At 45.6% G+C, this 16,907-nt stretch overlaps 1 protein-coding gene across 1 annotated transcript in view; it reads right to left on the minus strand.

Annotated features, from left to right (window-relative positions):
• Positions 1 to 1,208: 1,208 nt before the first annotated feature.
• COPS7A (COP9 signalosome subunit 7A) overlaps positions 1,209 to 16,907 on the minus strand; it is a 59,686-nt gene continuing 43,987 nt past the window's right edge. Inside the window, exons 6-8 of the mRNA XM_069243079.1 lie at positions 15,198 to 15,303; positions 13,943 to 14,106; positions 1,209 to 2,858 (exon numbers count right to left, since the gene is read on the minus strand). Of these exons, the coding sequence (XP_069099180.1) occupies positions 2,819 to 2,858; positions 13,943 to 14,106; positions 15,198 to 15,303 (310 nt within the window). The 3' untranslated portion in view covers positions 1,209 to 2,818. The remainder of the gene's footprint in view (positions 2,859 to 13,942; positions 14,107 to 15,197; positions 15,304 to 16,907) is intronic.

Consider the following 16,907-nt stretch of genomic DNA (forward strand, 5'->3'; position numbering starts at 1 on the left):
CGGAACGCTGAAAGTAATGACTGAGCTCCTGTGAGCTGAACTCCCACTTTTGTTTGCTGATGAGTCAGAGAAAGGAGATCTGCAAAGTCATTGTCCCCTCCTGGGAGATGTTCCATTAACAAGCTTTGATATTGGCCGGTTGGGTTATCTGTGTACTGTTACACTGTGGGTATCAGTGGGGGGGGTGACAAAACAGTTTGTAATGTTCCAAGGCCAACAGTAGATGGTAATAGTGTACAAAGCACGTGATCCATGGCTTTACATGCTCCAGACCTTAAATTTCAACACAAACTTTACTGTTTGTCAACAACTTACCATTTCTGGAAGCCAAAAAAACATACTGAACAGACTGGTCTAAACAGCACAGCTTTCTGCAAAAGGGCATTTTATGCAGACCGCTGCTTAGCTGGACACCCCTGCAGGGCTTTTGTTCGCCCAGGGGAGATCCTTGTTTGATTCTTTCATTTATGTGAGTGGGGGAGGGTACCACCACTTCTCCCAAGTGAGGCTCGTATAAAGACTCCATGGCATTGACTAGATATGACGTGGCATTTTAGGACCGAACATCATGCTGGATTGGTGATGTTTTTGGTCGTTTTTGGAGCAGCTGGACCTGGTAACTGATTTTGTTCCTTATAATTCAGGCCTTAGCGGTTGGGGCATTCACACCTTTTCTGCAGGAGCAGATAGATCAGGGCTCCATTTCTGCTGGTGTATGTCCTTCAAGCGCACTGAATTCATACCTACTGTCTGCCTGCCTTTTCCAGTGCTCCTTCATTTACACATTATCTTGTTCTACTACTCTGTTACTTTGATTGTCATACTACTCCTCAATCATTTTTCCAGGACAGTCTCCCACTTCCAAGTGAACTTCATTCACTTAATTACCTGCAAACACATTCAGCCCACCTCCCCAGTGCACTCCAAGTGACTCGCCCATTCTCATTTTTCAGCACCCTCAAGACTTTTTTTCTACTCATCATCTCATCTGTCCCCTCACCCTACACAAAACTATGTTCTCTTTCAGACTCTCAGTCATCCCCCTTCACTTCCATGTAAAGTCTATCTCCCTCCCTTAACCTCATACTGTATTTCAGTATGACTGTCCCAACACACCCTACTGCATAATGCCGCCTCACTATTGTACTACAAACCCTGCTTGCTTAGACCAAAACAACAGAAAGGTACAGAACACTAGGACAACCAGGGGCATCTTAGATACTTTAATAGACTTCTATATAGATATATATATATATTTAGATATTTTCTCAAAACTGATTCCAAATTAAAGGAAAATTTTTTTCTCAAAGTGCAGTTAGTAGTGGAATATGTTTTCCTAGGTTTCCATGCAGTGGTAGTTGCAGACATCATCTTTACCAGGAATCCATGCAGCACAATGGAAGGGTCATCACTTGGTTCTCTTTAAGATGTGAGGTCAACAATTCTACAGACCTATATAGAGAACTTAAAAGATTCCAGGGTTCAATGTGGCGACAGTGGTGTATCCATCCCAGGTTACATGCTGCGGCATAGATCACTCATCTCAGGAATGCATCCTAAGGAGGCGGATTGTGCCAATATTCCATGGCAGGCTTCCTTGCCCACATAGTTACTTGTGATAGAAGCAGTCGCCGATTCCAGAATTCTATCTGAAAGGCGGGTGTTGTATATCAGGATTCTATATAATTTTATAGGTTATCCACCCAATAATTCAGTGTGATATGGGAGTTAGTCCATTACAGAATTCTGAGCAATGGCAGAGTGTGTGTATCCCAAAATACAGTGCAATACTAGAAGATATTAATCCCAGATTTTGTAAGATGGCTGAGGTTGTCTGTCACAGGGTTGCATTAGGTTGAGCTGATTGGTGTCTCATCTCAGTTTTCATGGTGGATATCTATCCTACCAGAAGTCTAGGCACTGATGGCACAGCCAATACAGTGGTGGTAGCAGGTTTGGAGAAGTCCATGCAATGATATTGCTCATTGTGGGGTGGAGGGTCGAGAGAATGCTACGTGAAGTTTTTTGTCACACAGGCATTAACCAATTTTGTTGTGTCCATGGTATCTTTAGTGCAGATGGTGTGGGAGGAAGGCAGAATGAGAGGTAGCATGGTGCCTCAGTGGTGATTAGGACATGATCGTGCCAAAGTTTCTTTCTCCAACAGTCATCAAAGTTTCACTGTCCCTTTTCATCTTGACCTCCTAAAATCAGCCACACTATCTCTAGGGCTCTAATATTTACCTCTGGAGGTGGGTGTTTGGGGAGGACAAAGAAAAAAGAGGAGGAGAGTGGAACAGGACTACAGTCATAGAGGGAGATCACAGACAAGGTACAGTATGGAGCATTTACGGAGAAAAAGACAATAGCAGATCAAGACATGGGGATTCAAAGGGGTTCTTCAAATCACTATCTGTTCCCTCGAGTTCCTCATCTCATGTCCTTTCTCCTATGTTTATTTCCACCATTCCCACACCTTAGAGCCAGCCATCAATAAGCCCTTGCCCTCTGGACCTAGGTTTGTGCAAATGGTTTAATTTCACGCTCACTCTGTGCCCCCTCATTCATTCTATAACCCTCGCCTAGTTTTACCACTGTTATTGCATCTTTGCACTTCCCAAGACTATTTCTGTTCTTCACTCACCACTGCATTTTCACCCTTTCCTCCAAGCGTAACCCAATTGCTTATTTGCAAAATGCAATTGCTCCACATCCTCCAACACTATTGCCATCTCCTCTTCTTCCCCGTCCCTCTCTCCTCCAGTTCATGCTGTCTAAATTCTCCTCTCTTGCTCGCTAAGAAGATTGAAAGTGGTGGCTAGTTTGACTTGGACCAGATCTTCGCGCTTCCCCGAAGTCTGTAATAAAAAACACAAAAACCAGAAGAAATCCAAATCAGTGAGAGAACCTCCAAATGACATCCACCCTCCCCTTCCACAGTGTTCAGAACTTTAAAAGAGTGTTCATCCTCCCAGGTTTTCAACACAATAGAAATAAATGTAAAACCACTCAAGAAAATCTACCCCCATCATCCCCATTGCAGCAGAAGATCCATCGGAGACACATGTGCCCTCCCTATGTAACACTAACACACTATCAGTACCACAAAATAATATCTAGCCTGATTCTTTATTAACTAGAAAACATCCAAGGGACATCCTCATAACAAAACAACATTTAAAGTACACCTAAATATTCTCTTCCCCAGCAATAGAAACTTTAAACCATCTATACCAAATTCTTGCCAAACATGAAACCACCAAAAATACTTATACACATTTTTACCCACCACAAAACCTCAAAAACACTAACCCAAACTGCCTTTCAAACTCACAATATCAAAATAAGGCCTCTATCTTCAGAGAGAAATATGGAAGAAAGTCTAGCTAAGCTTCTCCATCAACTACCTACTTAAAAAAAAAGAATTACATCAGCTATTACTGCACAGATACCACCCAAAAATAGCATATATACCACACCCAAGGACCCTACAAAGGCCACCTCCATTCCCAAATAAAATGTCCATTAAGCTTTTACCCCAAACCAACAAAAATATGTACCCCACCACATAAACCTAACAACAGCATGTAAACTATTTATCTGATCAAAGTGAATATGTGATCTGATGTATTCTTAATGGGAGGATATCAAATTAGCCTCTATTCTACTCCTTCCTAACCGATGAACCGTAAAATACTCAACTCCAAAATGTTTCTTATACAATTCCTTTCCAAGCAGAAAAAGTTAGTACAAGTATTTTATCTTTACCCAATCAAAGTATCTCCAAATACATCTCACATAACTTCGTCCAAACCACTGCACTTCAACTGAGGATATACTAAAACACCTTCTCAATGAAACTTACATTGAACATGTTTTCTCAATTATGTTCACTCAATTTTGTTCAGAAAACATGGAAAACTCAGTGCCTTTTTGTACAATTACAGGTCAGCAGCAAGCACACTGAACTAACAGAATTCTACAATTACGTACAATGTGTCACACAGCAATCAAATTCAAACAGAAGTTGGTTTTGCAAAAATCATGGTTGCAAATACATGGATAGCAAAGCTAAAAGGCACTGCGCTCTCAACCCACACTACCAGTTATCCAACTAGTAGACAAATTACAATGGTATACTTATGGGATGTAAGGAACTCAGAAACATCCAAAATGATTCAAATTAAGAACAAAGAGAATATTTTGAAGATTCAACCAATTTACTGCTTTGAAAAAGGCCCTTTAATTGATCGTCAACAACATATATCTTATTGCATGTGTGAGGTATGGCCAAAGAAGAAAATGACAGCATAGAAGTTATCATCCCTCAACTGATTTATATTCATCCCCCTGTGAGGATTATTCAAGGCCCTAAAAGTCTGTAGGTACAAACATTATTTGCACCTCTCTTCTTTATGATCTACGGACAGCCTAGAGTAGCAGGATGAGTTAGCTCTAGCAACAATATATTTTTTAACTGCAGAAATTGATTTCAGAGTGTGCATGCGATGATGTTATAGCTACCCTTTAATGGATAAAGCATCCAAACACATGCCTGCAAGGGATCCCTGCCAATGACAAACTTCAGAGCATGCCTTAAACCAACTTCTTCACAGCTAGATAACTTCCTAAGAGTGCTGATTCAAACTTCCTCTAAATAAGAGAGCAACCAAATAGCAACAACCAGAATTATTTCATTAGTAACCAGTAAAAATCCACAGGTACACCAATCCTCATCTTTTAACCAAAACACTCTCCAGAGGACCTCTCGTCAGCCTCCATCCTGGTCAGAGAAAATTAAAAACATTAACTGCACATTTTATTTCATATAACATATACAGGATATCTAAACCAAGGCTCCCCCAAAAGGAATCCACACGGAGAATCTAACCTAACGTTATCCCCAAGAAAGTAACCTTTAAAGAGCATTTCACTCAACTATTTAGCCCTCGATAAGACTCTCCAAAACACATTGATTCCTAAGCACACTATCTACAACAAGCCCCTACCTCTACTCCTTCTAATGAGAAGGATGTTCACCCAGCTTCTTTTCCCCACAAGCTAACTAACCACCAAATGACAACTTTCCCAGTTTTTCCACCAATGATAATCTGAAATTGTGTGTTCCCTTAAATAGATTATACTAAGAGTGTCAATGTGAACTTCTTACTACAAAGAGCATCTAGCTCAGTGGAGGGTGAAAGAGAGCCTGGCAGCAAGATGGGCGCTGCCTAGCTCGGCTCTGCCAGCCAACTCTTAAATCCAGCATTTATGTTTGGTGAGGGACTGGAATCGGCGCCGCTAAAGATATGCCCTTCTGCCCCAAGAAGCAGTGCACATGTCAGTATTAGTCCTGTAGCAGGCTTCACCCCCAAAGCAGCTTCTGAGAGGCAGACATTTCTGTGGCCTACATTGAAGCCTGTTGTGTGGCATAAGCCCCTCCCCTGAGCTACGAGCTGATTTGGACAAGACTCGCTGTCATGGCCGTCACCCTCATTTGTTGAGACGCCCAGGCTCCCCGATCTTCCTCCCAGGTGCATGGGGAACCCTTGGATTGCTGTACAGGGCTCTGCGGGGCAGTCCGGAGGTAGTCTGCTGCGCTGTGGGTGGTTGCACGGACAGTAAGCTGTGGACACGCTGCCATGAAGCAGCCTAATTGCAGCGGACCCTGGACATAGGTGCGACCAGCGTTTCTCCTGGGGCCCTTACGCAAAAAACTCTACTCAGCTGAGGAAGGTTAGCCTTCTTGCCCGGGCCTGATCAGCAACGCCCATTCTCCTAATTCCATGAGGTGCCAGGTGAACCAGCGGAGAACGTGGAGCAGCCATGGTAGGTCTATGAACCAACATGAGCTCACATCTATGATTACTATAAGGGTGCTCCCTTGACTTGATTTATCTGAGACCTGCCATCCCAGGGGCCCCTCACTTGGAACTGCAAAGCAGAGATAACACCACCCTAATGTTTTTTTTGGCCCTGAACAAAGCCCAGAGGAACCCTGACCCGCAGCACCTCAAAGTTTTTGCCCTGCAACCCTCTGTTTGAAACATGACTGAGCCCCCTGTGCTTCCTGCTCCCTGCAAGCCTTGCTGCCGCTGACAGGGCTGGCGCATGCTGAGATTGTTGATCCCCTCATAATACCTTCTGACCTGCTCGTGCCCTACTGGTGCTGGGGCATGGCAGGGCCTAAAGTGGGTCACTAGTCATAAGCAAACTCTTCCACGGATACCTGCACAAACGCAAGTTGAGGATCCAGCCATGCCCAGCTTAACCCGCACAATATTTCCCCACTAGACTTCACAGACCTCACTGGGGGCCTTGATGTCGGCATCTGCTCGTGCCTCCTGGGCCGTGGGATCAGGACATGCCAAGCGACACCCCCCAAACTCGTGCCACATTGGCAAGTCAGAGGCGTAACAGTCCAACTGGCTTCCGATGGAAGGCAGCAGACCGGGAAGGAGGAGAGCGGGACACCCCAGAACAGCCACAGAGATCCCCGTACAGGACCTTGATTTGAAGGCATTTTTAGTGGACGTCCAAAACAGTTTACGCAGCATCAATGTCAAAATTGAACTTCTAACAAGTCGAATTGATCATATCAAAGAAAGAGTGGACAAGCATGAGGGTCGTCTGGACCAACTGGAATCCAGTGCTTTGGACGCTGAGGATGGGCAAACGGCTGCTGGAGAGCACTTGCTTCAGATGGATAATGTTTTAGAGGTTATAAGGCAGAACCAGGACTTAGAAGTACGGTCCCATCACAATAACATCTGCATTCTAGGGATACCCGAATCCACAGCCATTGACAGAATGGAAGTCTTAGCTGAAAGAATGCTGCACATGCTTTTTATGGATGCCTTATTGGAGGTTTTCATAGTGGAGCAGGCACATAGCTCGCTGGGACCACAACCTCCCACGGGTGCTCTGGCTAGACCCATTATCGAAAGACTCCTCAACTACCATGACCATGACGTGATCCTCTGTCTCCCTCGTGAACACCACACTACCATGGTTAAGAGACTGCTCCAAGAAGTGGACGTCACTTACTCTTTGCTCTATCCCGCAAAGCTGCGGATCCAGCATGAAAGGAATCAATCAACATTTCTTTACTGTCGCCAAAGCAGCGCTGAAATTCGCTAAACAGTTGGGAGCCCCCCAAGGATGGTCCACAAGCGACTGCAGTGCAACAGTAGGACTGCTGCCTCAGCGACAATGAGATCCTGCAGGATTTCCAGCGGGAATGTTTCCCCGTGTATGACCACGCCTAAGCTCAAGAACCTTCCTTGTTCCCCCTGCGGCCACCCAGCCAATGCCCTATACTGTGAAGAACATCCTTTATCCCTCCAGACCTGCTCACAGCTCTTACTCTCTGCACCGACTCCAATTGAGGTGTCCCCCAGCACCCCAACTCCCCCGCCCCAACCCCTGTGCACCACCAGGTCCCTTCCCGACTGGGCAGGTGGCCCAGCCCTCTGACACCTCATAGGATGACTCCCATCACTCTGATTTGTTGTTGAGGAGGGTGGGATGCGGGACACAACCATGTTTTGGGGTTGAGGTGGGTGTAGGGTGTGGCTCCGTTTTGAAGTTTGTGTTTTTCTGCCCCTTTCCCTTATGTCCTATATTAGGCAGGCCACTACACACAAAAGCCTCCATGTCGGTCAAGCACATGGCATTAGACCCCTCCTAGGATTGCCACATAGCCCTTCCTACACTAAACACTATTGGATGTCTAACATCCACAAGCTAAATGCTCAGCAAAAGGCACAGTTTGATCATGCTTACATAAACGGACCTCATATAGACAGCCGCTTTCTGCAGGAGATCTACCCGACCCCGACTACTGCTCACCACCTCTGCGCAGGATGGTACGCTGAAACACATGCATCACTATACTCCAACCATGCCAGGGGAACCGCCATACTCCTGCACAAGGGACTACCCTGACATACAGGACAGAAAATCTGGGATACTAATGGGTTATGTGTCATAATCACAGCACACTCCGTATACACTCTGTTATTTATGGTCCTAACATGGACAGTCCAATGTTCTTCACCGAGGTCTCGGGCCTGATCGCCAACTTGGGTCTAGGAGCTGTAGTATGGGGGGGGACAACTTCAATGTTGTCCTAGATGATGATGTAGATCACGTTGGCACATCTCGGCGGCCCCACGACACAGCGCAAATCCGCATTCTTATGCATGATAATGGTTTGACCGATATTTGGCAGCTGATTCATGCAGATGCCACTGAGAGCACCTGCGTCACGGTGGCGCTTAGCGCCTGGTCCCGGATAGACTTTTGGCTGCTCACCCGAGATGACCTCACTTGGGTCACTGATGTGCTACATTTGCCCCTCACCCTCTAAGATCATGCTCCTGTATTACTGGAGCTCTCCCTTTCGCTGACCTCTCCATGCTCCTTCAGCTGGCATCTACCCCCCCCCCCCCCAAACGCCCTGCATGACCCGGTCTTTCGAGATGAAGTCTGAAAGGCTATCCTTTTATTATGATTACAAAGAGGGCCCGGTGACCTCATCATCAACACTATGGGAGGGTCAAAGCTATGATACACGGAGTATGCATTGCTAAACAATCAGGCTTACGCAAGACGATACGCACACGATTGACTGCGTGACCTCCGCTCTTCAGAACTGGAGCTCAATGAGACCAATGCCTCCCATACTTTTCCAGCTATTAGGGAGAAACTCACTAAATACAATGAGGAGGCCCAGAGGGAAACCCAAACACTTACATAGGGAGGCAACTGTGCAGCGTTATGGCGAAGGTGATTTCCCCAGGAAGACACTAGCCAATATGCTCGAGAAACCGTGGACTTCAGCCTACGTCATGGAGCTTATAAATTAACAGCATAATACACCAATACACAAACTTCTCCTGAAGGCCTGCTCCAGACCATGGTCTCCTATTCCCAGTTCCACAGCGCGTCCTCACCCAACCTGGACGATCCGACAGCTTACTTAGATGCCATTCAGCTACTCTGGCTTGACCAGGCTCACTGCATGTACCTGGAGACGCCATTCAAGGTGGAGGAAGTGACTCAGGTCATTCAGGGCCTCCCTAGTGATAAGGCGACGATAGATGGACTAACCACCTCCTCTTATAAAGAACATGATGCCTTCTTGGTCCCAAATCTCTCAGCCGTCTATGAAGGTTCATTGATATCCGATGTACTTCCACTGGGCCAACTGGTGCGATTTGTACCATCCATTCTCAATGATTAATGTAGACAATAAGAGTTTTTCTGAACTACTCACAAATTGGTAGCTCCCGCTGCTACCTGATATCGTCCGCCTGGATCAGTCGGCATTTGTGCCTGGCCGATCCACAGCCTCCGCCTGATGCTTGCCATCATGCACGCTCTTGAGCCCCAGTTCACTGCCATGGCCGCACTATTAGAAGCCACTAAGAAGTTTGACTCTATGAAGTGGCCACAGCTTTTGTGCCTGATCCCATGACTGGGCCTTACTCATCACTTCATATGGCTAATCGTCCTTTGATAAGCCTCGTGGATGGCGCTTCTCGGACTTAACAGGATGCTACCCGCACCCTATCTGTGATGCAAGGCATGAGGCAGGGATGTCCCTTATGCCCAGTCCTATTTGCTATAGCTATGGAACCGTTGTCCGCCAAACTCCGGGAGCATCATGCTCATAGGGGCCTCAGTTTCACAGTTTGAGGGATTCTGGCCTCTATGTACACTGACAATATCACATTATATATATGAGAGCCCTTAATGAACTTAGATCCCATAATTTGTGAGACCATTAGATTCGGCGGGTATACATATTAACTGGGGGCAAATCCATCCTTTTCCCCCTCACCTCGGAAACAAGGCCAAAAGACTCAGAGTATCTACTACAATGGATCACTGCTTTGGTGCGCTATCTGGGTGTATGGCTTAGACGAGATACAGAGGAACTCTGGAGTACCAATTAAGGCCGCGCCATGACATGGCTGGAGGAGCGAATCCGAGCTTGGACTTGTTTGCCATTGTTCGTGGCAGGACGGATCGCTATTGCGAAGATGATCGTCTTGCCTAAATTTCTCTATTTCTTCATCAACCTCTCGATCCCACCTACTGTCCTTTTTTTTTTTGCAACGCCTGCACTCCAATTTGATCTCCTTAGTCAGGGCAGAAAAGCAGCCACGAGTTACATGGGAGACACTCACCCTACTGTTCTAAGAGAGGGGCCTGAACGCACCCTGACCCCATACGTGTACTGCGCACAAGCTCAATTCATCCACTACTTGCTGTATACCATGCGCTTTCAGCCTCACACAAAGGTGAAGGCAGATTGGGCGGCAGGCCCTTTAGCTTCAGGGCTATACCAAACTTATAAACCACTGAGAGCCGAAACTGGCACAGTATCCTGTCTCCGTTGGCACAGAGAAGCATGGGATGGCATGTGTCTCCGTGCTCAGTTATCTTGCCTGTATGCTCCCTCTATCCAGATAGAGCGCAACCTCTTGCTACCACCACTAGATGAAGGTGCTAGATAGAGCAAGAGCCCTTGCACAAGGCCTGACCACCTTTCCAGACCTATACCCCAATGGCGAATTCCTAACCCTATTCAGTGAGAATAAGAGCCCTCAACCCACCGCACTAGATATCCTCCTATATCACGAGCCACATGCTGCACTACATGCCACGTTTGCTGCACAGCCCCCCACACTCCATGCGCTAGAACACATAGTAACGAACCTCACAGCCTCGCAAACTTATCACTCGATTGTACTCCAAAATGCAAGGGGCGCCAGGGCATATTTCATGGCATATGCTGCTTGGACACTGGATTTGGACTCATCCCAGAGTGATGTTCAATGGAACTACTGCTGTAGACAAACAGAAGCCCTCTCACCTAACTATAGGCTTCGACTCATACATTTCAAATTTCTACATGAACCATACTGTATTTTGGTGCAACTACATCGCGTGGGGCTGGTGGAGGAGGCACACTGCCGTAGATGAGCTATCCTGAAGGCCAACTTTCTCCATTTGGCATTGGAGTGCCCCGGGGTCACCGACTACTGGACTGCGGTGTACAGTGACTTGACTAAGGTAACATGCCATTTGCCCCCACATATTCCCCCTGGTCAGCTTTCTGGGCTATGTTAAATTTGCTCCGCCTGATGTCCATCGACTCACTGCCACGTTGCTATTATTGGCTAAATGACGTGAAGCCATACACTAGGGTCACCGGCTCACCCCTAAAGTTGGAACTTGGCTGAAGGACACAGTGTACTGCCAGGAACAGCCTTCACTTATTGAGACCTCATGCATCAGATCCCACCCGTAAGACATCTGGGAACCTTCCTGAAACAGACAGAGCCTAATCCCGTCCCTGGCGGAGTGGGGACTTTGCCAGAGGCAGAAGTGAACTTTATGCCCACCGAAGTCTTGGATGCCACTGCATACTCCTCCCCAGAATAAATGTCAATAAGTGACCAGAACTCTGCTGCAAATGCAAAGGCTATATATACACCTGAAATAGTCTTGTAGAGACAAGATGACGTTTGTATCATTTTTCTGGATGTAAACAATGCTATATCTTGGCTTTGCCCTTTCCCTCTCCTTTTCCTAGTTTGAGCCTTTTGCCTCGTTGTTGTTGTTGTTCTCGCTGCAAAATGTTTATAGTAAATATTTTGAAAAAAAGGATAATCTAGCTAAAATCGTACATAAATGAGAGCCTTTCCAAATAAATCAACACTATCTACAAATACCAATGGAACCCCACCTTCTTCACCCTTCAGGAGTACCTGATGAGGACATCTATCCCAACTGCATTCGCCAACAAAGTGATTTGGAATGCATCTCCTCCAACACTTTCCACTAACAGGAAATACCTATTTTTTTACAAGAGTACCCTGAAAGAGCCTGAAGTTGATGAAATGGGTACCAGAGGTATTTACCCAAAAGAAATGCCTCACAAACTAATTCAACATCTACTTCCAGGTACTGCAGCTACAATGAGGATAATCAATTGACTTTCCTTTTGCTATCAATAAACCTTGACTATCTATCCCTTCTTCAAATAGAATTCGGAGAAAAACTAGTATAGATAATCTACCACCTCAGTTCCTTCCACCAGTGAGGAGCCCCCCAACGTATCCCAACTCTACGACAAGATAAGAACAACAACTCAAACATTCTTTGTCAGACAGACCTCCAAAGTACACTCAGTACAAATGCTTCAAGTAAAGGAGGACACTTCAAAGGCCATCAGCCCAAACTCCTCTTCTAACAACCTTTCTTAAGTGCATCTTTCACAGGCCCTTCCACAAACAAGAAATTATGCAAAGAAAATCACTTCCCAACTTCAACATCCAACAAGTGGAACCAAAACACACCCAACCATACTCCAACAAAGTTATAAATGTAGATCCCACATATTTCTGAACTATGAGCCCTCTTAAACAGTCTCCACCTAGCAACAGCAGGAACTATCACTAACCTAAAGAGATCATCAAATCTCACTCTCACTAACAAGGGTACTGCCAAACTATAATTATAACTTGTTTTGTCAAGAAGAAAAGAATACGTATCTATTATTATTAATAAGAGCAATTTAGGTGTCACCATTGGCATTTGGGAGGGATACATGAACTTAAGACAAATATCATGTCTTCACCCATCTCTGCCATTTCACTGACTTTCCAGAACCATTGGATGATGCCTTCCTCGTAAAAGACCTATGCATCAATAGAGAGCTGCCTCCCCATCTTTATGGAATGTCAGAAGACTACTTCGTTTGTCTTCTCTCCAGGAGCCGTGTACTCTTTACAGCTGGATGAAGCTGTGTTCTTGTCTCCATCATGGTGTGATGACATCAGGAGCTCAACTTTGAAGCTCCTCACTTTTTTAAGCGATTATCCCAAGTGACTATATTGTTGCACAAAGTGCTTTTTCAATCACAAAGGAGTCTTTCTTTTCAAGTTTATAGGCCTTTATTTTTAGGATAACATCACACAAGGGCCTGCTCTCGCCCCACAGACACATGTCCCTGCGATCCCCAGAACGCCTCATGGTTCAGACAAATATGGGAAAGGAATGAGTCACGAACAACAACAAAACACACTGCACCAACGAAAGTTGATAAATGCATTTTTCCTGGACTTTAATAAAACACAATAATCTCTGTTCACTCACTCATGCAATCACCTCTTCTACAACATCAACCAATCAGAGACTTGAAGGCTACTCTAAGTTAATGCAAGCGAGCAATGAATGTTTAATGTTCCACACATAAGCAGCTCTCTCAGCTGCCCAGAGATGAAAACCTGTGAAATTATTCTCCATTAACCACCTCCATTCTATTAAAAGAGATCTGCCAATCAGGTCGTCTGATTCTCATCAAATGTGAGCCAAAAGAATTCAATGAGTATACACAAATGCTTCAGCAACTGCTCCCTTTATAACTTAAAAAACAATGGCAGTGCGATAACTCCCCAGATCAAGTAATCAACGCAAACTCCATTAACACTACAAACCTCAACATTCCCCCTTCATTCTATTCAATGGTGTTGCCAAAAGAAATTCAATTACTCCCCATGATACTGCACTCTATAAATACATCTTAACTCACTCCATGCTATGAAAGGTCAGAAACAGCAGACATAATTGTACGAGAAAACATCAGCCATCACTCCATTCTATGCAAAGACTGCAACAAACTGGCTCCTCCATTTAGCAAATACTCTTTAACAAAGATGTGCCAATCAATCACCTCACTCCATTAAAGGAGTATTGGTACTCAAGGTGGCACCAGGGGAGAGTCTAGGCTGGTTCATGCCGAGTTCATGGGGGTAGGGGGGTATATGAGGGGGCTGTCACAAATGCCCTCCTCCCCCATCAGTTGTTCTGTGAAGAGTCTCCTGCTGGGGGCGGGGAGGGGTAGCGGGCTATAGCCATGCCTCACCCTTTGCCCTTTGCAGCTTTCTTGCTGGGCTGTCTCTGGTTGGAACCAGCAGCGGGTTCCCTCATTTCCACCATGTGTTGTTCAGGGTCCTGTGAGGTCACTGCCACTGCTGCAGCCGTGGCGGCGGCAGTTGTCACCTTGATGGTCTTCTTTAAGTTTGCCACCTGTAGAAGAAGAAGACGTACACTGTAGTAACTGCCTGGCAACTGCCTCCTTTCCTCCCGATGCATCCCACTGTGTTCTGGATATAATAAACATCATTCCTGGAACTGCAAAGGCCCCTCCTTGAAAGATTTCTAGGTACATAGTCTTTCTCATGTTTGTGGATGATCAATTATCCATCCATTCCAGCCTTTCTGTAATCTCAACAGTGGAAAACTCCCATATAGTTTCCACCCTTCACAGGAACAATAGCTGTAACGTATCCTAGGCATACTAAGGGGAGTTAGCAAAGGTGACCTCAAATATTATCAGCAATGGGTTGTGATTATTTGTTTGACATGCTTGAGCTTGCCCTTTCAGTACTCTTGCTGTCTCAATTGTTCTTGGCACTCTCTCCTGAAACCTCTTCACTCGCAATAATGCCAAACCGCAGGGCAACTCTCTGTGGCCAAAGACTCAAATTAACTGTTCACCTCTAGTGCGTTTGTCTGTAAAATAAAGATAGTCTGGGACGCTTACCCTGTCTTCTTGATTGGTGATTCATAGGGAGCAGATCTGTCTACATGACTAAGAATTCCACTTTTAAAGCAAGCTATCTTAGAAATAAGCCTATTACATTTCTGTTTAGCTAGCTGTATGCATGGAGGTTAACATTCTGCCCCCTTTGCCATTGTTACAGCCAAGGGTACTTACAATAGCCTGTCATATCATCTTTGTAATTACACGCAGAGACTCCACTGAGTTTTTCTTAATCTATCAGTGGTTGGGGGCTACCACTGAACTTGCAATCAGTCTATTCCTGTCCACAGATATGACCATGGGCTAATAAAATATTTTGCCATATTACACATTCTTCCATTTATATTATTTCTTAGCACTAGGAAGCAATGATATGCCTTATATTTTCATGGTCATTAGCTCTCAGTAAGTTTGTCATCCTTGTTTACCCAATGACTTATGTCGCTTCCCTTATAAATCATCTACTACTACATCTGGGGAAGTCCCTTTTAATGCTGATACCTGAACTCTTCTAAGCAATCATACATGCCAAACCACCAGATGAGACTATACCACCATTCCTTTGAATACCCACCTCTGCCTCGATCTGCTGGGTGACACTCAGATGTTGCTCCTTCTGATGATTGGCGCGGCTGACTTGCTCTTCGATCCCACCTAGCATAGCCTCACATCCCTGGCACCTGAAAGGGTGAGAGAAGTATTTAGGGTAAAATAAGAAAAACAGAAAGATTAGTGGCCAGCTAATCAGGGAGGGAGAATTTCTGTTCATGAATGGTGAACCTTCCATTATGTGTGACATGGTGTATAGACATCACTTGTGTGAATGATTTGCGCCTTTGTATGGTGTTTGCTCTATTGACCAAAGAGGTAGTTTTTAGGTTGAGCATAAGCATACAACCTCTTGTATACTTTTAAGTATACTTCTTCTGTGGGCTTCCAGCTATTTCATTTGTTAGTTTCAGTGTCATTTAAAAATCCTGCTTGCTAGTGGTCAGTCATGCCTCTTTGTTCCGCCTTCTTCTGTGGGGGAGCAGGGACCAACTACTGTATATTTACGCTTTTTCCTGTTTATCTGGTCCATAGAGGACTTATTTTTACCTTGTTTCCTGCTCCTGTCCAGGGTAGCTTCCTTTTTCATTTGGAGAGCATTCTTCCACTGAGCTTAGCTGTAAACAAGGCTATAAATCAGGCTGCTATCTTGGTCACATTTGGTCTTTGTGTACTCTCTGCACCCTTTCTCAGCTGCCTGGCTCCTGCTCTTCCTTGGCTTGGATTTTCTTTATCAAGTGTGCCTGCCTGTGTGCTGAGAGCAAGGGCGGAGGATCGCTTGTAACTGCTTCTGGACTTGGCACCCAGCGCTACCAGGGCTCCACGATCCTTAGAAACAGTGCCCACTTGTGCTCCATACTGGGATTCCACTCGTAGCTCCATCAGTGCACCTCAGTTCACACACTAAAAGCCCTCAGCTGTGCCAGTGCCAAGAACCCCACACAGGCTGTCTGTCAGAGCACCTCAGTTCTTGCAGTCAGTACTCTCTGCTGCTCCAGTACTGGGACCTCAGGCGCAGCTCCATAAGTGCACCTCAATTCACACACTCCAAGCCCTCAGCCGTGCCCATGCCACAACCCTACACACTCTGTCTGCCAAAGTACCTCAGTTCTTACAGTCGGTATACTCTGGTGTTTCAGTACTAGGACCTCAGCGCAGTTCTACCCCCGCAATGTCACTTCCTTTACTATACTGGGACCCCACTCACATACAGTTCCATTACAGCAGCTCACTTCTCATATTCAGTCCCACTGCCAAGCCAATACTGGACCCAAAAGAGCAAAACACAGCTTAGCCAGTGAACCTCAAGCCTAACATCCAACACCACTGTTGATAGGAACTATCAAAGCTCCGCCAGAATCCATCAGTTCTAACACAGTGCACGTTTCTTCTTAGTACTAAGGCTCACACACATGCGCCCTTCAGGACTTCTCGCTTCTGTGGTTCAGAGGCAATGCCACTTCCATACTGGGCCCCATTCGCAGCTTCATCAGGGCACCTCCATGCTAACACACTGCAACACTGGCACATTAATACTAGATTCCACACATAGCTCTATTAACAGACCTCACTTCTGACCTTGTGTGCCAGTTACTATTCTATTCCTGCAGCCCACATACAACTCTGTCAGTGCACCTCAACCCTAACCTGCAGCGCCCAATTATTCCAATACCAGGAATTACAAGGCGCTTCGTTTCTCATTCCTCAACCCCTGCTTTTTGGTTATTCCAGCAGT

Source organism: Pleurodeles waltl, chromosome 7 (assembly GCF_031143425.1).
Source record: "Pleurodeles waltl isolate 20211129_DDA chromosome 7, aPleWal1.hap1.20221129, whole genome shotgun sequence".
Lineage (NCBI taxonomy): Eukaryota > Metazoa > Chordata > Amphibia > Caudata > Salamandridae > Pleurodeles > Pleurodeles waltl.